The 24,246-nt window shown below is 47.3% G+C and overlaps 1 protein-coding gene across 6 annotated transcripts in view; it reads left to right on the top strand.

The window, feature by feature from the left end:
• RALY (RALY heterogeneous nuclear ribonucleoprotein) overlaps window positions 1–20,215 on the top strand; it is a 61,512-nt gene extending 41,297 nt beyond the window's left edge. The window contains exons 2-10 of one of the 6 annotated variants that reach the window (XM_027867058.1): window positions 6,350–6,614; window positions 7,708–7,780; window positions 10,636–10,683; window positions 11,112–11,273; window positions 12,100–12,257; window positions 13,488–13,601; window positions 14,210–14,349; window positions 17,079–17,126; window positions 18,760–20,215. In XM_027867058.1, coding sequence (XP_027722859.1) covers window positions 6,359–6,614; window positions 7,708–7,780; window positions 10,636–10,683; window positions 11,112–11,273; window positions 12,100–12,257; window positions 13,488–13,601; window positions 14,210–14,349; window positions 17,079–17,123 — 996 coding nt within the window. In that variant the 5' untranslated portion in view covers window positions 6,350–6,358 and the 3' untranslated portion in view covers window positions 17,124–17,126; window positions 18,760–20,215. Of the gene's footprint in view, window positions 1–6,349; window positions 6,615–7,707; window positions 7,781–10,635; window positions 10,684–11,111; window positions 11,274–12,099; window positions 12,258–13,487; window positions 13,602–14,209; window positions 14,350–17,078; window positions 17,127–17,395; window positions 17,873–18,759 lie in introns of those variants that run through there. The other 5 variants (XM_027867057.1, XM_027867056.1, XM_027867059.1 and 2 more) reach the window with 5 other exon arrangements.
• The last annotated feature ends 4,031 nt before the right edge of the window (window positions 20,216–24,246 follow it).

Raw genomic sequence — 24,246 nt, 5'->3', positions numbered from 1 at the left:
AAGTTGCCACACTGTGGAAGGCAAGGAATTTAGAATTGGTCCTGCAGGCACTGGGGAATCATAGAAGATTCTTAAGTTATGTGGTGATAACAAGGAGTAGAAGTAATCCATCACAAAAGAGAAAATGGATAATTTTGATTACATGAAATTGGAAAACTTTCACACAGAGTAACACAACTAGGATAAGAAGGAAAATAATTGGGGAAATGTTTGATAAGGGTCTGATATCCAAAGTATACCTAGAGGGACTACACATATCAAAAGCCATTCTCCAGTGGAATATCAGAGGATATAAACAAAGAGTTCTTATAAGAATTGTATACTGTTAACAACAATGTGAAAGATGGCCCCAGATAGCTAATAATAAGAAAAATAAGAGTCAGAACAATGCTGTCTCCCACTTTGCACCCAACCTATTGATTGACAAAGATGGAAATAGTGTTGGCTGGGTTGTGGAAAGGCAGGCACATTACTACACTGTTGGTGAAGCTATGAATTGATTAAATGATTCTGAAAAGCATTTGGAATTAAATGAAGAAAGTAAAGTACTCATTTCCTTTTACCCACCAATCCCATTGCTAGGTATATACCCCAGGGTGGTGAAAGATCGGAAAAGAGAAGCTCCTTTCCGTATACACCAGAATACTTAAAGCAGTACTTTTTGTGGAAACAAAGTAGGTGACCCCCTGTTGGGGGCTGGCTAAGTAAACATGGGACATGAGTAGTGCTGGGCTGTAAAAAAATGGAGACTATGAAGAATACAGAGAAAAGGGGGGAGATATAGACCAACTAATAAAAAGCACAGTTGGCAGAGCCAGGAAAAATATGCACGATACGCAGTGTGAGTGGAAAGAACAGGGGTGGGGGAGTAGGGATTGAAACTAAATGCTGTGTAATTGTAATGACCAAGCTTGGACCCAAAGAAGAGCTGTAAGAGTGCATCTCCCTGCCGTCTTCCAAGAGTTGGGTATGGATGGGGTGGGGAACTATGGATGTAGAACACTGCATATGGTGCTGGACCTGAGAGATATGGTTAGTTTTGCGAATAGCGTTTTCCCTTCTTGTTGTTCATTGTTATAAAGTCGGGGTGGGGGAATAAAGGCAATATGAAAATAGAAATATTAATTTTTTTTTCAAAAAGGTGTAGGGATGTAGGAGGAGGGAATTAAAGAATGTGGAACGTGATGAAATCTGTCTCTATAAGCAGATTTTGACCTTGATATAAAGGATTGGTCATGTTAGGAACTTTGCATTAGAGCTCATAGGATTGGGGAGGGGGGAGGGATGGAGGAGGTGATGTGAATCAGTGGTATAAACTAAACTATACAGAGTGAGCCCTGCAGGCCCCATGTTGACTTAGAAAATCACAAATTAACATTATTTATGTTGTACTGTCTTTTTTTTCCTCCTTTGGTTAAATATTTCTGAGTTACATTTTAATCTGGTTCTGCAGCGATGCTGGCCGAATGGGTGACACCTCTGCTATAGATGACTCTTCGCCATCTCTGCCATTGAGACAGGCTCTACCAGGAGAGCATCACTGTATCTCTATGTGCACCAAGGGCAGCACGTTACTGTCTGCCACTTCTCTGACTTACTAAACCCCATTCACTTTTCGCAGGCTGGTGATTATTGCCATCAAAATGGCTAAAATATTTCAAGTGAGAAAATGGGTGAGTTTTTTGTAGCAGAAATGGGCTGTGTCCTTTGAGCTATAAATTATATTTAAAAACATTTGTTCTATGGAAGTGTAAATCAGCTTAAGGTCTAGTTCAGCCAAACTGGCCTAGTGGCTGTCCTTCAAAGGACACTCTGACTGCCATCTCTGTGCCTCTGCACAGTCTGTTTTCCATGCCTGGAATGGATTCTCATCACCCTTAGCTATTAGAATCATTAGTGCTCCCTCCTCCATGGGGTAGGTCTTTCTAACTCTCCCTGCCCCAACTCCACCCTGGCCCAGATTCCTTGTGCAATCAGTGAAAAATGTAAATTCCCCCAGAGCTCTATAAGGATGCCTCCATCGCCCTGGAAGGACACTGGAAAGGAGCTTCACTGGCCTGGCTCAGGCAACCCAACTGAGGTTCAACAACCAGGTGGCAGCAAAATGTCGTGGAAGGTGGGGGAGATGAGGAGTCAGGACAAGCCGGGGCTTGAAGTCCACCTCGGACACTGGCTATGTGAACATGCGCCAGTCACAGCCTCTCTGGGCTATGATTTCCTCATTTATAAAATGGAGAGAATAATAGCAGTGGAGGGCAGTGTGGTGTAGTAGATAGAGGGGCCAGCCTTAAAGGCCTCTGACACATCTTTGCTTCCCCATCACAGACCAGTCTCTTCACCCCTCAGTGCCCCCAGGCAGCTCTACAAGCTTCTCAGGTTGCAGAGGTGTTGTTGATCTGTGGAGTTTCCACACCAGGGAGTTCCCAACCCTGATGAAATCACCTCCCCCAGAATAGCACTTACTTCACTGTGGGGTTGAGAGGATCAAATGAGATAATGTATGGAAATCCCTTATAAGTTCAGCTAATGCAATTCTCAGTATGGGGTGCAGGGGAAAGAACATGGATTTGGAGTAAGGGGACTTCTGTTTACATCCTGGCTCTGACCCTTACGACCTGTGCTACCTGGGGCAAGTCACTTGACATCTCTGTGCCTCAGTTTCCTCTTCTGTAAAAGGAGGGGATTGAACTAAATACCTCAAAGGTCCCTTCCAGCTCTAAATCTGTAATCCTATGAGCCTATTTTTGTCCATGTCTCTAACTGTCCATCTGTTTTTGTTTTGATAGTTCTCTTTGTTCATCTCTGACCCTCTCAATATGTCTCTGATTCTGTTTCCATCTGTCAGTCTGTCTGTCTCCGTTTTTATGATTGTGTCCTTCGCAAACTTTATTTGGGTTCCAGTCCCTGCTGTGCTACTTACTCATTGTCTGACCTTGAGCAAAATCCTTCCCTCTCCCTGGACCTCAGTTTTCTTATCTGCAAAATGAAGAGGTTCTACTAGTTGACTTGGAAAGTCTTTTCTAGTTCTAACATTCTCACATTCTCTCCTCATGTCCCTTTCAGCCCACACATTCTTTGATCAGTTGACTCTGGTGGCAAGTCTGACTATTTCTGTCCCCAAAGGACTCTCTCTCTCTTTTTATAACCTTCTTCTTCCTCCACACCTCCTCTATAACAGCCCGTGATGGCCACTGACCAGAATGGACTCCAGGCACCTGGCTTGGTTCTCCCTCCTACATTCTGTAGCCTGTTTGGGAGGCAAAGCCAGCTGGGGCAGGGCAGGAAGAAGTAGCAAGTCAAGAGGCTCCCCAGGCTCTGATGGAACCAAATGATGATGTTTCTCAGGGATGGATACCTGTAGCCACAGAGATTGGGGTTTTGAGGCAGGGAGAGGCTAGTGCTGTTTTGAAGGATAATAATGATAACATTGCTCTACTCTAAGTCCTCCTCTGATGTCCCTTGGCCTGGAAGTGACCCTGGGTTTCCAAGGCTTCCTACCTCAGGAAGGTGCTACCAAATTGTAGTCTTCAGGGACAAGCTCCGGGATGGAATGTGGGTTAGTTATTCTTAGCTAAGTTGAAAGGCTGATCACTAGAGAGTTGACAAAAGATAATGAATTTTTTTCAGTCTTAGTAACTCATGAAGACTGACTCAGAGTTGCAGTCTGTATTGGTGGAGAGAGTACCCTTATTTATGAAATCACAGATCCTTAAAATGTTAAAGTTTCTTAAACTTACAAACCTCTTTCCTCACAACAACCTGATGAGGTTGATATTATTCTCATTTTTCAGATGGAGAAAATGAGACTCAAAGACATTACTTGACTTACCTGGGGTCCCATAGCTGGTACTGAAACTCAAACTTGAACCTCGGTCATTGTTCAGTCATTTTGGTCACGTCTGACCCTTCATGACCTCATTTGGGGTTTTCTTGGCAAAGATACTGAAGTGGTTTGCCATTTTCCTCTCCAGCTTATTTTACAGATGAGGAAATTGAGGCAAATGGGGTTAAGTGACTTGACCAGGGTCACATAGCTAGTAAGTGTCTGAGACTGGATTTAAACTTGGTTCCTCCTGACTCTGGGCTCAGTGCTCTTAGGATTCTTAGAATTGGAGGTAAGGAAGATGTCCTGTTTAATGCATCAACAAAGTAGGCTTGTGAGGGTTGGTCACTAGACCAGTTTGGCTGAATTGTAGAGTAGTGTGTAATAAACCTGAAAAGGGGGACGGGGGTAGAGCCCATTGTGAAAGGCTTTCAATGCCAGAGAAAGTTAGATTAGCTCCTAGGAACAGTAGAGCCACTGGAGCCCTTGAACAGTAGAGTGACCTGGTCAGATCTGTGCTTTAGGACAATCACTTGAGGATTAGAATGGGGAGAGACTTGGGACAGGGAGCCCTATTAGGAGGCCGTTTCACTAGTGGGGAGAAAGCTAATAAGGTCTAGAAATTGGGGGGGGTGGCTGTGTAAATGGGGAGGCACAGATAAAAGGGATATTACGAAGGCTGAATTGACCAAGACTTTCAGTTTTACAATTAGTAGGAATAATAACAGACTTCTCAAGTGTTTAAGTCTTATTTCCCCGACTAGTATTTTAGCTTCTGGAGGGTCGTTGATATTTTTTTATGTCTCCTCCACTGTTGCTAGACACCTCCCTTCCACCCAGGCCTCTGACCTGAAGCTTCCAATTTCTGGTTGTGCAAGGCGCAAGAAGCTGAAGACCCTCTTCAGTCTAAGACCCCACAGCTTGTCTGAAAGCTCTTTTTCTTTTCTGGCCCATCTGACTGACCACCAGGAACCAGTTGGGGGTTAAAGGTTGCTTCATAAGCCTCCAGGGATCTGACACTCCTGCCCTGGGGAGACCAGGTGGTTCTATCAAAGCTCAATTCAGTGCCAGGAGATGTTGGCCTAGACCAGGGAAGAGCTCGCTCACGGAGGTGGCAGCCCTGGGCAAAGGGTGGGCCCCACCTTCGCCTCAAGGTGAAAAGCAGCATGGTGCAGTGGAAAGAGACAGAGTACCTGGGTTCAAATCCTACCTCTGCTTCTTATGGTGTGACTTCAGGGAAGTCAGTTCATCTCACTGGCTCCCCATTTCTTCATCTGTGAAATGGGGATCCATCTGTCAACAAACATTAAGTGCTGCTATGTGCCAGGCACTGTGTCAGGTTCTGGGGAAAGATAATGAAGGCCTCAGGAGGCTTACTTTCTGTCGTGAGAGACATGTGCATGTATAAATATGTACAAAATATATACAAGCTAACTTGAGGGGGGAAGGTAACTTAGGGAAAGTCACTAGCATCTTGGGGTTTCAGAAAGGGTTTCTTGTGTTTAGGACTCGCCTCACAGGGGTGTTTCATGGTAATTTATTTATTTATTTTTTTTGTTTTCAACATTTACTTCCACAAGATTTTGAGTTCCAAATGTTCACTCCATCTCGCCCCTCCCCCACCCCAAAATGTCATGCCTTTTAAATACCCCTTCCCCTAGTCTGCTTTCCCTTCTATCTCTCCTCCCCTTCTCTTATCCCCTCCCCCTTCAATTTTCCTGTAGGGCAGGATGGATTTCTGTACCCCATTTCCTGTATTTCTTATTTCCTAGTTGCATGTGAAAACATTTTTTTAAACATGTCTTTTTAAAACTTTGGGTTCCAAATTTTCTCCCTTTCTCCCTCCCCACCCACCCTCATTGATAAGGCAAGCAACTAAATATAGGTTATATATGTGCAGTTATGCAAAATACTTCCATAGTAGACATGCTGTGAAAAACTAACTCTATTTCCCTTAATCCTATCCTGCCCACCCATTTATTCTATGGTTTCTTTTGACCCTGTCCCTCCTCAGAAGTGTTTGCTTCTGATTACTCCCTTTCCCAATCTGCCCTCCTATCTATCATTCCCCTACTCTCTTGTCCCCTTTCCCCCCTATTTTCCTGTAGGGTAAGACAGATATCCACACCCAATTGAGTGTGTATGTCATTCCATCCTTAAGTCAAATCCTATGAGAATAAGATTCACTCATTCCCTCTCACCTTCCCCTGTTTCCCCTCTACTGTAAGAGCCTTTTCTTTTCTGGTTTGTTTTTTGTGGGATAATTTACCCCATTCTACCTCTCCCTTTCTCCTTCTCCTACTATATTCCTCTCTCACCCCTTAATTTTATTCTCCAGATGTGACCCCTTTATTTTCAACTCACCCTCACAGGGGTGTTTCAAGGAGCATTGTGATAAGGAAATTAATAAGGTAGCAGAACCCATCATGGCCCCACTTTCTTACTCTCTGTCAGTCAGGGAAGTATGTAGGCCTAGACTAGCAGGTGGGTCAGTGTCGTGACCTCACTGAGTTTCTGTCTTTCTAGGTCGTCGCCATGTCTCTGAAAGTGCACACGAGCAACATCACCAACAAGAATGACCCCAAGTCCCTCAACTCTAGGGTCTTCATTGGGAACTTAAACACAGCCATGGTGAAGAAGGCAGACGTAGAGACCATCTTCTCCAAGTATGGCCGTGTAGCCGGCTGCTCTGTGCACAAGGGCTACGCCTTCGTCCAGTATGCTAGCGAGCGCCATGCCCGTGCCGCCGTGCTGGGCGAGAACGGGCGAGTGCTGGCAGGGCAGACTTTGGGTAAGGACTGGGCCACTGCCCCATCAATATCTGGGCTCTGGCAGACCCTTACTCAAGCTCAATGCTGACCTTACCTATAGGTGAAATAAGCAAAAATTACCTGGGGTAGTTGTGATTTTGAGGGCTTCTGAGAGGCCTTTCCCTCCAGTTCCTGCAGTGCCTGAAATTCCTTTAAAAGACTCGACCTTTAATTACATACTTAGAATTAAAATTTTAAATGCTCTTGAATGAAGCAATCCAGTGACTACTTATATGTACCCTTAGATGTTAGGGAGGGGGAAGAGGACAGGGGAGCCCTGAGAATCTGGAGATGAGTATGTCAGAGCAGAGAAAAAAAACTGCCAACCTCCCCTTTTGTCCAGTTGATTGATGCCTGTCCTGGCCCTTCCCTGGTCAGCCCCGCTACAGTTGATTATTTTCTACTCCTGAGATGCTCCTGCCCAGGATCTGCCTTTGTGGCATGGGTATGTAAATAGCCGCCCAGGACAAGCATTCAGAGTGCCTTTCAAGGCAAGAGAAGCTGAGAACCTGATGATAAGAATGGTACCTATCCGGGGAATGGAAGAGGAGGGGTAAGGGGAATGGGTCACAGCAGAAAACCTTGGCTGGTGAGGGTGAAAGCAGGCACCTTGCCAAGCTCTACAATGCCACCTACTGGCAGAAAAGGCACCCTGGGTATGTGCTGGTCTGGGTGGGACTTCAATGTGTGAATGCCCTTACTTGTGGATTTGAATCTGCTATGTGAGCATGGCTGTATTGAATGTGTTTTTGTAGACGAGTATACACAAACACAGTTCTTGTATGTGGGCGAAGCCATATCTTAGTGTGATTTTGGGGTGTGTGTGTGTGTGAATGTTAATATATAGTTTGTATTTGTGATGCCTGTATGTGTGGGGGTGGCCTGGGAACCAGAGGCATTGGCAAGGGCAGCCTCCGTTCAGTCAAGTCATCTCTAATCCTAGTGTAAGACCCTGTCTGTGTATGTAGGTGTGATGTGCCTCAGTGGGTGTGGGTATGGGTGTGTGTGCACACGCACATGCGTGTAAGCAGGTGCCATCACTCCATCCTCTGCCTTGACTTCTTCTTTGTATAGACATCAACATGGCTGGAGAACCTAAACCTAATAGACCAAAAGGACTCAAGAGAGCAGCTTCTGCCTCCTATGGGTATGTGTGTTTGCCCTTTGCCCTGTCTGTCTGTCTGTGGGGCCAGGCCCTAAGGACAGAGGGACTCTTTGCCTGCTGGTGCAGTGTCCCAGGTCAGGAACTGGCGGATATATCTGGGGCTGGCACTGGAGGTCTGAGAGTTAAGGGGTGGCTTGGACAGTTGGGGCTCGGGTCCCTGGGTCCTTGTGACCTCCTGCAGGGGTCAGTGCCTTCTTCAATTCAATTCAACAAGCATCTGTTGAGAGGTAGTGTGGCCCAGTAAGTAGAGAGTTGGCCTTTGAGCCGGAAAGAACTGGGTTCTAGTCTTGTCTCTAACATAGATTAGCTGTGGTGACTCTAGCAAATCCCTTATCTCTCACCATTCCCAGGCAACTTTCTAAGACCATTTGTTGCACAATCGTTGCTAGACTGTTTCCTGGGACCTTCTTTATATACACAATGAAATCACAGATTGAAGGCCCCCTCTACCGCTGACAACACTTAAGTACCTACTGTGTGCCAGGTACTGTGCATACCTTGTTCCTCTCCTCCTCCCTGAGGGCCTCGGCTGGATTCTCCCACACCCAGAAGAGTCTCGGAGGAGAGAGGAGGTTCTGCAGGGAGAAAGGGACTAACTCCAGCATGGACTGAAGCGAGAGGGATAATGTCCAGAAAGAAGAGGGCGATGGTCCTCCTGTCATCTGTATGGGTCAGGGCCCACACGGAGAGCCATGTGTTCAGTTCTGGGTGCCACATTTGAAGAAAGACTTTGCTAGACTGCAGTATGAGCAGAAATAGGTCACCAGCATGGCAAAGGGCCTGGACCCTGTGCCAGTAAGGGCGTTGTAGAGGAGGCCAAGAGGGGGCCACCAGGTTGCTCATTTTCATGTACTTGAAGGGCTGTCCGGTGGAGGAAGGGTCAGGCTTACTCTGCTTGACAGAGCTCCTTTATGTCGTACTACTCAGGTTTGTAGTGCATTTGTTATAGGTGATCTCGCAATAACCCTGTGAGTCAGGGATAAACAGACAGCATTATCCCCATTTTACAGATGAAGAAACTGAATCTCCCAGAGGTTAAGTGACCTGTCAGAGGTCACTTAGCTAGGCAGTGTCATCAGTATTATCCTCATTTTATAGACAAGGAAACTAAAGTTCAGATGAGTGACTCTTCAGGGTCACATAGCTAGAAGTGTCAGAAGTAAATGGAGTCTGGGTTCTTCATTCTATACGCTATACCACACTGTTCCCACTGGAAACAGTAGATGGGATCCTACCTGGCTTGTCATAGGAACCCCTCCCCTGCCCTTCTCCCCCAGATGAGGCCCCACCAGCCTTGGGGGTAAGACAGAGTTCATTGCAGGGTGTGAGGTGAGGTAGTAGAGGTGGCTATTGCAGGTGGGGAAGGAAGCCAAGAAGAATCCAGCCATTCATAAGCAAACCCTGGGGGAGACACTGGTGCCTCAGTTTCTCCATGGCTTTTGCTGGGTGAAGGAAAGTAGGGATTTAAATCACCAGATAAACTTTGAAGACTCACTGAGTCAGGCTGTCTCTTCAACCCATTTCTGCTGTTACTAAGCCACAAACCCCTAGATAGTATCACTCTTTTCAGGAGACAAAGGAATGGGGTGAACTCTTCACTTGAATATCACTAGCTTTTACTGGACTCCTGCCTCACCCCAGTAAACAGTTATAAAAAGGCAATAATCTATTACCAAAATGAGAAGGCCAGGTAGGGCTGGAGGAGCCTAGAGATCATTGGGGATTGCATAATCAGAAAAGGCTGAGCTGGGCCTGAAAGGGGAGGATTCCATGGGAGCTGAGAGGGAAAAGACTGGGCCTTCCAAGCAAAAGGACCAGCTGTACCAAGTAAACAGCAGAGTTCAGGAGCTCAGAGGATTTAGAGCTAGAAGGAACCTTAGTGGTCTATTACTCCAACCTACCATTTTATAAATGAGTTGACCAAGTCCCAGAGTAATAAAGTATCATGGCCAAGGTCACGGGGTGCTGTGACAGGCAGAATTTGAACCCAGTTTCCTGATTCCAAATCCAGGGCTTTCCTCACCATACCATCCTGAGTGGATGGTAACATCCTGAGCACACAGTTTGGGGGAACAGGTTGCATTTCTGGATTTGGTCCTGAGATGGTGACAGGAGGCAACTCAGTGTCAGTATCCCACTCTCAGGAGCCAGAGTCAACCCAGGCTGGCCTCTCCGATAAAAACAACTCAGCTTGGCAGGAGAGTAGAGCACTTGGAGCACTGGGCTTGATGTCAGGAGACCTGGGATACTTCAGATCCTGCCTCAGACGCCTGTTACTTGGGCAGGTCCTATAACCTCTCTCAGCCTCAGCTTCCTCTGCTGTCAAATGGGGATAACAATGACACGAGGTTGTTCTGAAGTTCAAATGAAATAATAGGTGGAAAGTGCAAACCTATTGAAATGCTAGCTCTTGCTATTATCAACAGCTCCTTCTTACAGAGCAGATTAAGGCTTACAGAGCACCTTGCTCACAAAAACCCCTGTGAGGTACATGGTGAAAAGAGGAGGGGACCAAGGCTCAAAGTGGGCCCAGGACCGCACACCTGCTAGGAGTGGGGCCAGGATTTGGACCCAGGTCCAATCCTAGGTCCCACCTTCTTTCATTGTACCTTGGGTCCCTGCTTCACCACCTGCTAGCCATATGACCTTGGGAAAGTTAATAACTTTCTGAGGGACTCCTCCCCCTCCCTCAGCTTTTCCTGATCTGTAGGCTGAGAATGATGCTTTGATCCCAGGAGAGGTGGAGGTAGGCTTGGCAGTGATGATAATGAGCTCGCACCAGCCGTTGGGCAGGAGGGAGACTCTAACCCTTGAGTGTCTCCCCTTTGTCTCCCCAGGGGCTACGACTTTGACTCTGATTACTACAGGGAAGACCTGTATGACAGGTGAGCAGAGAGGAGACCGCCAGGAAGGGAAGGGGGAGGGGTGTGGGGCCCAGGGACTGCAGGCAGGGGAAGCCCACATGCTGTGAGTCAGTCCCCCTCATCTCTCTGAACTTAGCAGCAAGCTCTGCACACAGTAGGCACTTACTAAATGTTTGTTGAATTAAATTGAAAGTCAGGATTTCATGACTGGAAGGCACTTTTGTGGAGGGCTGGGAGAGTACTGGGACTACTCTGAAACCAGAAGGCCCTGAAGGTGCACCTTCAGAAGACCTTTCCCGTTCTCCCCTCCCTAGCCCTGTCTCCCACATGAAGCCCACCAGGCTCTGCCCCTCACACACTGGGATTACTGACCAGAGATCTTCATGCTTGGCCTGAAGTTCTGTCCTCTCCCCTGTTTCTCTTTCCTCCCCTTCCTCCCCCTGCCCCAGCCCCAGTCCCAGCCTCAGCCTCAGCCTACTCTTGGCTGCCCGGGAGAAGGGGTTTCCGGCTCCCAGCTCAGGAGTGCAGTCAGGACCACTGTCCGAGGGAAGGCATGTGAACCCTGGGTTCTTAGTCCCCAGATCCACCACGGAGCCACTGTGTGGCCTGAGGCAAGTTGCTTGCCCTCTCTGTGCCTCAGTTTCTCTATCTGTAGACTGGAGGGAATGGGGGAATGGAGGGTGGGCAGCGGGGTCAGGGTGGGTGAAGAAAGAACAGGTTGTCAAGGCCCGTAACTTCCTCCCTTCTCCAGGTGGGTGCCCTCAGGTGAGCCTTTTGCCTTTAAAAATTATTTCTTGCTGGACTCTCCCCATTTGATGTATGAGAAAACCAAAGCTTCAAGGGCTTCATAGAATGCCCAAGGTCACACAGCAACACGCCCTCCAGCCCCCCGGAAATCCCTTCCCCCCCCTCACCTGAGAGCCCTGCTGTGTTCTAAAATCTGCCTTCCGTTTTCTTGGGCCACTGTTCAATCTGTTTTTAAGGGGCTGCAAAGCATCCAGAGGTTGGAGGTCTTGGGCCTGATTCAGGGGTTGGGAGGAACTGGGGGGTGGGGAGGTGTGGAAGAAACCATTGCCTGGGAATGAGAGAGAGAGAAAGCAGTTGAGGATAGGGCTTTAGCCTCCAAGCTGCTGGTCTCAGCCACAGTCCAGGCCACTGGGCCCCCTAAGAGGCCTTTAAGAAGCAGTAGCAGCCTTTGGTGGCCACGTCCCTTCCCCAGCCCCCCAGTCCCTCTGTCCATCCCTCATGCAACCTCCATCACTATATATCGAGATCCTCTCCCTCCCTCCATCCACCCTCTCGCTCATCCATATTCTGTCCATTCCCCATCCCTCCAGTCCTCCTTACATCCTCCATCTCTGGTTTGGCCATTGGACCCTGGGGACATGCTGCCTGGGACACCCAGTCTGCAAGTCTCTGTCCTGTTTTGAAATTCAGGCTTTTCGAGCCCCGGGGCCGGCTCTCTCCAGTCCCCAGGGTGGTTCCTGTGAAGCGGCCACGGGTCACCATCCCTCTCGTTCGTCGCATCAAAGCAACTCTGCCTGTCAGACTCTTCGCCCGCTCTACCACTTCCAGCAGCTCATCAAAGTTAAAGTGTGAGTGTCCATGGCTTGGGGTGGGATTGTGTGGGGAGCAGCTGTTAGACCCTTAAAGTTCTCTCCAAGTCTTTGAAGACCGCAAAAACCTCTTTCCAGCCCCAGGGATCCCTGAACCTACCTCCTGGCCCTCAACACCAGCGAACTCCCTCTCAGCATCCTTTCCCTGCTCACCTCTAAGCTTGTCCCCTAGAATGCTCTTAGGAACTTCCTTGCCTTTCTTCATGGCACAAAAACTCCCCGGAGATTGCCCTATGGGAACTTCCAACGGCCCCTGAGACAGATCATCAGAGAGGAGACAAGATCTGAAAGGGGCTGAAAAGATTGAGAGCTCCCCCAAATAAAATTGACATGAGTAGCATATAGTCAGAAAAGTCTGAGATAGGGAGGCAAGAAGCCTTAGTTTGAGTCCCATCGGTCCTACTAGGTGTTCTACCCTGGAGAAATCATTTCACCCTCTGGACCTCAGTTTCCCTGTCTGTAAAATGGGGGTACTACTCCCTACATTTCCTGCTTCACAAGGTTATTGTGAGGAGGGCACTTTGTAAAACTTAAAAACATTGTGGAAATGTGAACTTATGATGAGTCAGAGATTGGGTTAAATATAAGGAATAACTTAAATACTATAATGATAGGGCACAAGGAGAAGGTATAGATTGAGTTCTTACTCACCCAGGGTCTGGAAGCCAGGAAGATTTAGTTAGGTAAGCTGAGACAGGCCATGGAGGGCTGGTGGGGATTCTTAATGTTAGTCTTTCATGTCCAAAAGCTCCCTGGGCCATATACTGGGAACTTGAACCCTATCTCAGTTTCCTGACCCCATGTCTCTTAAATATAGAAGACAACCTAGTCTAGGGCTTGAGGGGAAGGGAAGTCCCTGGCACTGGTCAGCCCAGGGGAGATTGGCCTTTGGCTGGTCCAGTTCTAGCAGCCAGCCCTGATTCTTCCCCAGAGATTCTCCCCAAACTCCTCCTGAGCCATAACTGGGATGTGAAATTTAGAGCCCAGCACTAGCCAGGGGCACTTTTTCTGCTCTGCCAAACCTTACCCCTGGCAGCAGTATCATCCCAGGACTCATTTCTCCCCCTTGAACAGTTTAGAAACTTTGTAGTGACCTGGGCTGGATTTTTTCCTTCTGGAGGCTGTACCTATATGAGCCCTTTACCTCTACTTGTAAAAATTGCTAGTAAAACAGTTCTGATAACCTCCTGCCTGTGCTTATACCTCCAGTGAAGTGTACTGAGCTGCAGACCATCAAGACAGAACTTACCCAGATCAAGTACAACATTGAGGCCCTGCTGGGGCGGCTGGACCAGATCTCGGAGGAGCAGAGTCCTAGCACAGGTTAGATCCCTGCTTCTTGGGGGCTTTTCCCCTAGCTTAGCCCCAGGGAAGTGGAGAGGGTAAGCGAGAAGAAGGGGAAATGGGAGGGAAGCTGGGAGTTTGAGGATGAGAGAGACAGCCTGGTGTAGTAGACAGAACACTTAGCTTTGGAGTCAGAGAACCTGGGTTCAAATTCCACCTCCACCACTTACTGCCTCTGTGACCTTGGGCAAGTCACTTCCCTCCTTGGATGACTGAGGTATCTTTTCATTTCTTAAGTCTATAATCTAATGATTCTGGGCATGCAAGGTGAGGAGCTTCATATTTCAAAGCAACTCCTAAACCCTTTAAGTTCTAAAATTGTGAGGCTCTGAGGTTGGTTTCAGTTCGGTCCAGCAAACTTTTAATGAGTGCCTGCTGTGTGCAAAGTGTTAGGCTTGGCACTAGTGGGGAGAGGGGCTTCCAAGAGGAAAGTGATGATGGAAGAGGGTAGGGTTTCCTGACCAAGTGCCTAGAGGTCTGAAGGCACTCCTGTGGGCCAAGCTTTCCTTGATCCTACTTGTGATGTCCTAGGGGTATCCACAGTGCCCTTAGCTTTTGCTTCTCCCCTCTTCTCTCCACTCCCCAAGATGGCAAGAAGAAGAATGACAGCAAGAAAAGTGAGGCCGCTCAGGAGGACACGGCTTCGGAGGCAGAGACACCCTTGGAAGAGTTGTTGCCTGGGGATGATGTAGATGAGGCGCTGGCACAGGATGACTTCGAAGATTTGGTGAGGGTCGAGGGAGGACAGAAGCTGGGCCCCTGAGCATCCAACCTTCAGTCCCCCAGGTTTGCCCTAGTAAGAGCCACTTGGACAGGGGTTCCATTTGATCTAGCGTGGGGGGAAAGTGATTGATTCCAGAGACTGCCTCTCCCTGCTCTCCACTGGTTCCTGCTTCCCTCTGCCTGCCCCTGCCCATATCTCCCAGCTCCTGGACCTAGCGTGTACCCTTATCCCTGCCTCTGTTTCCCAGCCCAAAGAACAAAAAAACCCCAATCCCAGCTTTTGCATAGCTATGTATTATCATATCTATGTATGTAGATAATTATATACAAAATAAGAAAGTAAATTTTTCGGGGGGGGGAGTGGGGACGTGGCAGCTTGGGGGATGGTGACCATGAATTTGGGGGCTTGAGAGCCATGGAGCTCACCACTCAGACAGAGACACAGACAGACCACCCAAAAGACTCACTGTCTGACCTAGAAACTGCATGTGCCCAGACATGCAAACGGGCAAGGAATTGTAAACTGAGTCATGTTTTGGGGGAGCTCAGGGGCCCTGAAGCTGCCATCTCCTTTCCTTCTTTTCTTCTGTCTTTTATTAAAAGCTTAACATTGAACATCAGGACAACCAATGAAACTTGCTTAGTATACATTTAATTTAAATTAATTCCAAGGCCTAGTCTCCAATATAATTTCCTTTTAGAAATTATTATAGCACATTGAACAGGGCAGAAACTTAAACTTCATTCAGAAAATCTGTGAGTTGCAAGAATGCGAAAGAACTTAGAAGCAGCTGTAATAATGTTAATTCTGGCCGTGCCGAAAGTTAAAAACAGTTCCTACTAAGAAGAACACTTTCAAAATGGTATGCCAGGTGACCTTGGGCACCCTTCTCTTCTCCCCCCCCCCTCCCGAGTTTCTTGGCCCCCCTACCTCAGACTTAAACTCTGGACTTGATTGAGGCTGCAGTATTTATTTAGAACATCAGAGCTGGAAGGGGTTTTAGAAATTGCTTAAGCCAAACTACATTTTCCAGAGAAAGAAACTGAGCTTCAGAGAGGAAGGGGACCTACTTCCCCAAGGTTACACAAGGCAGCTCCAGGACCCTCTTCCCACCACCACGTGGTTTTTCCCTGTTTCTCCTCAGTCAGAGTCTGAAGCTGCCCCCATGTGTCCAGTGAAGTGTACAGCAGTAGCATGAGCTGCCTTTGTGTGATTAGTGAGTGCAGCAGAGGCCAGATGAACACTCCCACCCTGCCCCATAGGTGACGTGAAGATGGTACCTGGGTTGGATTAAGGTCTTCAAGATCACTTCCAGCTCTGAGATTCTTATGAAATGTTTATCACAGACCTACTGTGTGCAAGGCACTATGCTAGACATTGCATTGTCATGGTAGTCAGGGATCTTTTCTTGTATCGCACTGATTTCTCCTGTTTTCATGTAAGCCCCTCTCCTCTTGCCTGACCATCCATAGCCAATGTGAACAGCAGAACAGCATTGCCCTTGGGTAGTTCCTTTGCTCGAAGGCCAGAGTTGCTCACCAAGCATAGACTGTCAAAGTTAGAAGGGCTCCAAAAGTCTCAAGTCCGTCCCATATTCTGCAGCCTCTCCTTGAATACTTCCAGTGATAGGAGGCTTAGTATCTTTCCTTTCCCTTTTCTTTCTTTTCCTTTTTTCTTACTTCCTTTCTGTGTTCTATTAAAAGCTTAACATTAATACAACCAACTAGACTTGGCTTAGTAACTGTTGACATTTAAATTATTTCAGCACCTAAAGTACCATCACTTTTTAGTCGCTCCCTCATCAGGATTCTTTGTCCATGCATTCTCATTCACTTTTTCTCTTTGATGGTTAAAGTTCCTGTGTGCACCCTTCTCCTGGTTCCGCTGATTTTTCTTACTTTGCATTATTGTGTAAAGATCTTCACAGAGTTCCCTCGATTCTTCACCCTTGTGTCACCTGCGCCGTGGTATTCCATTATATTAATGGACCATTTCATACTGAATTCTTCCCTTATTGTTGGGCATTTAGGTCATTTCCAGTTTTTCACAATTACATTTGCTATGACTATGATCTTTAAACAGATAGCCTTTTTATTTGGTAACACTCATAGAATATATTCCCAATAGTGGGATTATTTTTACAACTTTTATACTACTCAACGGCACTCAGAAAAGCTTCTGCATTGTCCGCATTTCCACCAGCAGTGAATGAGGGGAGGATACCTTTTATTCCATAACCCTGCTAGCGTTAGGTTTCCTTGCTTTTAATTAATTTTTCTAGTTTGGTGAGTATGAAGTCTGGTAAAAACAAGTGAAGTGTTTTAATTTGTATCTCTTTGATTATTGATAATATTGAGGAGCTCCATATCTTTCAAGGCAGCCCATCACATTGTTGGAAAGCTCCGATTGTTTTATATATCAGGCCACAATCCCACATCCCTTTTACCTATACCCCCCACCATGGTCCTGTTTTTGCCTATTGAAGTGCAGATTAACCCTTCTTAGTGATAGCTCTTCAGATCCTTGAGGACAGAGCTCACGTCTCCATGAAGTTCTTTACTTTTCAGGCTGAAAGTCCCGGGTTCCCTCAGTTGCTATCCTGGTTGCTTTCTTCTGGGTGTTCCATCTTATCAGTGACTCTCACAGAAATATGAACCCAGAACTGAATATAGCACTTCGTATGTGTTAACTTATCTCCCTCCCTCCATTGTCCCCCCTTCTTTCTCTCTCAGGACAACAGCCGATACACAGAGCTGGATGAATTGACTCTACAGTAAATGGTATGAGGCCTTGGAGGGACTGAGGATCGGGAGGAGGGGTGGGTGGGCTGGACTTTGGGTTCCTGGAGGTTTTATTGGGTCCCATCAAAGGACCTCTAGCCTGAGGTCAGTTTTCTCAGCACTGATCAGGGAATAGTAATGAGTTTCCTCCCTCTTGTCCCTAGTCACGGGTTTCCTAGAATGACTGTTAAGGTGGGTTAAATGAATGGTTATTGGTGGGTTGGGGCCTGGCCTCCCCCTATACTCCCTAACCTGACCTTGTTCCACAGGCTTGAAATGGTGTCCAGGACCTCTTAAGCCACCAAGAATGCCCCTTTCCTTTCCCCAAGACATTAACCCTCCCCACCCACTACCCATCCTTCCCTAGGCAACCCAGGATTCTTTTCCCAAGGATGAAATGTCCTCAGCATCTTGCATCCAACTAAAGAAGCATTAAATTGCACCAGGAGAAGCCCATAAATCTCATCTTAACGCTGATGGAGAGATTTTTTCCCCCTCTATCTCTGGCCTACTGGACAGGAAGGGATCATAGATTCAGAGCATTTTACATAGGAGGAAACAAGCCCAGAGGAGCTAAGTCACACAATAAATGTCTCAAGCAGGATTTGACCCCAGCTCTTCCTGTGTCCAGGTTCAGCTCCGTCCACTGCCTCATGCCTTATTGTCAATGCTCCCTCCCCAGTGCTCAGCTGTGCCACTAGGTCACCATTATTATTATTAATAAATAATTGCTATTGTTTATAAAAGTGCCTGACATATATTCTCTCATTTGATCCTGACAACAACCCCGTGGGGCTATTTTTATCTTTTTTTTTTTTTTCTTTCTGATGAAGAGACTGAAACTGAGCCAAGTTAAATGACTTGCTGGGGGTACACATAGCCAGTAAGTGTCTGAGGCTGGATTTGAACTCAGGTCTTTCTGACTCTGCTTGGGGGATATTTATGTCCTATCTCAGCTGGCCCTGGCATCTCACTTTCACTTTATTGTAGCAAACTACATAGGAAAAGAGAAAATAAACCCCAGCTCCCCTTGTTTAGTAATGCTAGCTGACGTTTAGTACAGCTTTCTAAGTGTTTTGGAGCTCCTTCCCCACACCTCACTTGATCCTCACCACAGCCTCCTAAGGTAGACACTTTGAGTGTTAACTTCCCCACGCTACAGATGAAGCCAAGATATGAAGTGGTTACCCGCAGTGGGGTACTCAGTGAGTATCAGAGAGAGGATTTGATTCCAGCTCTCTCCTCACTGCAAATCCAGGGCTTTCCCCACTATACTCATTTCCTGTAACATTGGAGGGTTTACAAGCTGTTTTCCTCACAACTGTCTTGTGAGACAAGTAGTCCAAGGATTATTATCCCCACTTTACAAAGGAGAAGACTGAGGTTCAGAGTGGGAAAATGACTTGAACCAGAACTCAGACCCAGCGCCATCTCTCCAGATTCCCAGGTCCAAGGCTTCTCAATGTGCTTCTCACTGAGTTGCAAACTCCCTGGTACTCCCTGTTTCAATTCTGTTTTCCTCTCCACAATCAATGACAAACCCTGAACAGGACCTGAAGCGTTCATATCCTCCAGGCACACTGCTCTGTTGTACTTCAAACCAGTGTTTCTTCCTTATCTTCCATTCTAACAGCGGGATAGGAGGGACTGCAGGCTGACCCGAGGAGGACGGTATGAGGGCAAACCCTGACCCTGGCCCCCTGAGCCAGGCACCACCCATCACTCCCCAACCCCCCAGGTGCCATCATCCCCAGCTGGGCAGCGGAGGAAAACTGTGGGTCCGACGGCTTCTACCCACCTGTCGCCCATCAGTGCCAAATCCAGCCAGCCCCTTCTCCAGATGGACCTGGTACCCTCAACAACTCACCTGGGCACCTTCCTGCTGGAGCAGATAGCAGGAAATCTCTCCCTATCCTCCCACCCCCGAGTCCCCCAACTAACTGCCTTCCTTCCTGCCTGGGACTGGCTGGGCAGAGCACAGAAGTTGTATTATATCTTGGACCAGGACACTGCAGGGCTTTGGGATTTTCTAGGGGTGTGGGGAGGGCAATCCACAAGGAGGGGACTTCACGATGACCCTGATAATAAAAAGTTTGGATCCTGAATGCTCAGGCAGATTGGACGATGCATTTGTCTTCAGAGCCATCTTTCATACCATTGGCATTAAAGCAGAGAGCTGCTTATCAAATTATTTGGAGCTAGGAGAGAATTGTTAATGCTAGACAAAGGAATTTGGTTCCCTCAAAGATCTCGGCAAGCTGGAATGGTGGGCCTGTATGACAGAATGGAATTGAATAGGGATAATTTTCAAGTCCTTAAATAGGGTTCAAAAAACTAGTTGCATGAGGTCTCTAAGATCTCTTTCCAGCTCTAAATCCTATGATCTTATGAGTACAGGATTGGGGGAGATGTGATTAATGTGACAAACCCAAGTGTTGGAGGGGATCACTAGCCCAGTATGCTGTAATAATGTGACATGGCTGCCCCAAATGTTGCCGTGACTTTAGGCTGTAAACGTATATAATAGAGACACAGCATCGGGAGGGAGAGAGGTTATGTCCAGGTGGTTCTCTGCCCTGGTCAGATCACGCCTGCTTTTTGTGCCCAGGACTGGGACCACATTTTAGAACACTGACAAACCGAATCATGTCCAAATGATGACAAGGACAGAGAGGACTTGGAGCTCACACACACATCCTTTGGAAGAACTGGGGAGGTTCTGGCTGAAGACTTAGGAGGAACGTGACAGGTGTCTTCAAATACCAGAAAGGCTGTCATTTTAAAGATTCGTACTACGTGGCCTTAGAGGGCAAAACTAGGAGCAGTGCTAGAGAGGGGTGGGGGGCAGTATACTAGGAAGCAGTTTGGGGCTCTGAGAAAGTTTGCTGAACCATTAGAGCAGTATGGCAGTGAGATGGGCTACTTTGGTAGCTAGCTCTCCATCACTGGAGGTCTTTAAGTGTCAGCTGCACTTGTGAGGGATGTGTGCTACATGAGGGTATTGATGCATCTGGCAGGTGATTTGACTCTACCCTTCCAACTCTGGGATTCTATGATTCCTCTTCATTAAAACATTTATCTTTTGTTAACCCTCTGCTTGGCTCCTTTCCTGCATCCCTAGACAGCTGGCTGCACATTCCCTCTGCTGTGCCATTTTACCATTGTTCTCCAATGAGGGTTTTCAGGACTAACACACATCTTAAGTGAGGCCATGGCCATATTTTTTTTTTTTATTGCCTGTGCTCAGCTCTCCACTTCAGGCCCTCAACATTTAGGAATAATATTATAGGGCATTACCAAGCATGAGTATCAGCTCACCTTGGCATATGTGTTTGTTTTCATTGTATGTGTGAATGCCGTCCGCTTTACAGAAGCCAGCAAGGGAATGTGGCAGAGAATATAATATAGTGTGGTGGAGTTGAAATAGCTCTGGCCTTGGAAATTGCTGCGGGGAGCCATAGTTGGTCAAAGCTAGAAAGACCTTAGAATTTTTCCAATCCAACTCGTCCATTTTACCCATGAAGTGTAAATAGGTCCAGAGAGAAACAAAATACCTGGCTGGCTGTGGGACCTTGGACAAATCCCTTCCCTTTTCTGGGCTGCAGTTTCTCAATCTAAGAATGAGAAGGGAGTGGACTAGATAACTTTGGAAATTCCTTCCAGAACTGTGATTCTGTGGAATACACAGAGGAGTTGGAATAGCAAGGTGTCTACACCAGCCTAACCAAGCAAATGGTGATCTTTCCCCTTCTCCCAGCGTTCCTTGTGAAATCATAGTGTGAGGGGAGGGTTGATATCTGAGGAGTGGAGATAGGAGAGAGGTTCATTGGTTCCTGAACCACAGGCTCACCCCATCCAAGACCCAGTCTGCGTTAGACCAGAGGTCACTCGATGGTCCACATTTAATTCTGGTGGTCCTCTGTCTTCAGGTGATTCAGGTAGGTTCCCAGGCTTGGGTAATTGACTTGCTACGGCTTCATTGTTTCTCTAGGGAAGCATGAGGAACATGGAAACATCCCCTTCCTCCCAAAGTAAATTCAATGACAATGATTCCCGTTTCAGGATTTGGCACTAGAATGTAATGAAGAGTTCTGAGTCTGGCATCAGATAATCTGGTTTTGAATCCTGTTCTTCCCTTCGGGACCTTGGGCAGGTAACTTTACCACGGTGGGCCTCAGTTTCCTTACCTTTAAAATGAAGGGGTTGGATTGGATGACCTCTGCAGTGCCTTCCAGCTCTGAAATTGATGATCTCGGTCCGCTCAGTGCCTGAGGGGAGTGGAGCTGGTGAGGATTCGTTGAGCTCTTACAAGCTCTTGAACCAGTAGAGAACAGGAAATTAGGGAAGGGTACCCAGCCAGAGACCCGGGAGCAGAAGTAGAAAATGGGCTTTAACCCATCATATCTTTAGGTGGCACCTGTGCGTTTCCCAGGAAGGAGAAAATACACACACACACACACACACACATTTTTAGTGAGGCAATTGGGGTTAAGTGACTTGCCCAGAGTCACACAGTAAGTAGTATGTGTTTGAGGCCGGATTTGAACTCAGGTCCTCCTGACTCCAGGGCCGGTGCTCTATCCACTGCGCCACCTAGCTGCCCCGAGAATTTATCTTTAAAGAGGAATCGGAAGCCCTGTTGTGGAAAGGGCTTGAAGGGAGCCCTACTAGGTGACCTGTGCCCTTTCCAAATCTACACTTCTCAGTTCTGTCCACACCACGCAAATGCCCCTGACCCTCTCTTAGTAGTGGAGTGAATTATAGAAAGAACACTTGTGTGGAGGTGGGAGGTCTGGATTCTAGTCCTGCCTCTCCTGACCAGCCATGTGCCTCTAAGCAAATCCTTTCTTCCTCTCCGAGCCTCAGTTTCCCCTTTTGTAAAATGGACGTGTTGGACGTGATTGCTCCTGAGGCCCCTTCCAGCTTTGCCATTCTGTGATCCTGGGAACTTGTGACCCTCCCACACACCGAGGCTGGGCTGCTGAAGTGCTGCTGTGTCACTGGAGGTGACCCCAGCGTATTACATAGCAAGTGGGAGGAGGGGGTGATATCTGAGGAAAGGATCCAGAAAAGGGTCATTTCACATTGTATTGTTTCTTCCCTATACAAGGAGCTCCCCGGAAATGGTGTAAATTCTCCCTCCCACTGCCCTTCCGCGTCTCCTCTGAAGTTTATAGCCTGAGAAAGTTGTCTAGAGCACTGAGAGATGCCCAGGGTCATGGACACTTATGTATTTGAGATGGGATTTCAACCAGTCTTCCTGGCTGGCTTCAAGGCCAGCTCTATCCACTTCTGTTTGTCAATTGAACAGCTTTTGTGCTTCAAAGGATACATTATATTCAACATGAATTCAGCAGACCTATAGTAGATGCCTGCTATGTGCTGGAGTGGAGAGAGCCAGCTTTGAGGAATGAAACTGAGAGGGTCAGGAGAGGCTTAATTAACAGAGATAGGTTTTCCTGAGCGGAGCCCTGAAAGAAAAGGATCCTGAAAGCCTGAGGTGATGTGGGAGGGCATTCTAGGGAAGGGGGATAGTCCAAACCAGGGCAGGGAACCTGTGGCTTTCTAGGCCCTCTGGTGCGGCCTTTCGACCTAGGCCAAGTTTTACAGAGCAAATGCTTTTTTTGAGGAAGTTCTGTGAAGTTTGGGTTCATTTGGAGGGCCGCACTTGAGGGCCTAGAGGGCCACATGTGGCCTTGTGGCCAAAGGTTCCCTGTCCCTGATCTAAACAAAGGTGAAGGCACAGAAGACTGCTAAATTCAGAAAGCACCTTTAGTCGATAAGCATTTATTAAACGACCAGTGTGTGCCAAGCACGGTGCTAAGTTTGGGAATACAAAGAGGGAAAAGATGAAGCTCACAGCCAACAAGGTAGGGGGAATGAGGGGACTGCGGGAGGGGGGGCACGAGGTGGAGACAACAAGCAAACAAGTTATGTACAGACGAGCTATGCACAGGATAAATAGGAGATCAGTAATGGAGAGAAGGCGCTAAAATTAGGAGCGTTGGCACAGGCTTCCTGTAGAAGGTGGCATTTTCGTTGGGACTTTGAGGAAGTCAGGAGGCAGAGATAAGAAGGGAGAGTCTTGCAGGTATGGGAGAAGGTTGGAAACCGTCTGGAGCCAAGAGATGGAGGATCCTGTCGCTGGATTGGGGAGAGGGAGGGGGGCAGGATGGTGTGAAGGTTAAGAACACTATAAAAGGGGGGGGGAGGCAGGTTATGAAAAGCCTTGAGAGGTGAATTGCGGATTGTGTATTTGATCCTGGAGATGATACAGAGTTATTGAAGTTTTCCGAGTCAGGAGGGTGACAGTCGTTACCTGCACTTTAGGAAAATCACTTTGGCAGCCAAATGGAGGCCAGTGGCTGTGCTGTAGAGTACCTGAAGGGTAATGATGTGAAATAAATTTGGAAAAGTCAGTGGAAGGCTTTAAGTGCTGGGCTGAGGAGGTTTTTTTTTTCCTAGAGGCAATAGAGAGGTACCTAAGACTTTTTAATAGAGTGACAAGGTCATTTTTAAGAGGAAAAGTGGAACCTTCTGAGGGACATAGTGTTTTCTCAGGTATGTGGGCACTTCATGTCCTTCACCACACTGTGTAACACAGGCCTACACACACACACACACACACACGTCATACTGCACCAGAACCAAAGAAGCAGCTGCCTTCAGCTCAACCCTGCCCCTCACTTGGGTCACAGACCTTACCTCCCTTGATGTTACAAGCACATGATCATAGGATAATATAATCAGAGCTGGAGGAGACCTTGCAGGACACCTAGTCCAATTCCCTCTTTTTACAGAGATGGAAACCCGAGCCCCAAAAAAGTTAGGTTCCTTGCTTAGGGTTATTTGGTAAATATCAGAAGTCAAGGAGATTTCCAAAGTCCAGCACCTTTTCCACTATGCCCTGCTGGCTGTCAAAGAGGAAAAGCATGTTAGATTTGGAGTCAGAAAATTTGGGTTGGAATCCTGATTCTGATATTAGCTACATGACTGTAGCAACTCTGAACTTCAGTCTCCTCATCTGTAAAATGGAGATCATATCTGAATTATCTGCTTAATAGGGTTGTGGTAAGGAAACTATTTTGCAAACCTTAAAGTGATACAGAAACTTAGTAAT

The sequence above is a fragment of the Vombatus ursinus genome, unplaced genomic scaffold (genome assembly GCF_900497805.2).
Source record: "Vombatus ursinus unplaced genomic scaffold, bare-nosed wombat genome assembly UNPS02014785.1, whole genome shotgun sequence".
NCBI lineage: Eukaryota > Metazoa > Chordata > Mammalia > Diprotodontia > Vombatidae > Vombatus > Vombatus ursinus.
This window is presented reverse-complemented; position numbering and strand designations above follow the sequence as displayed.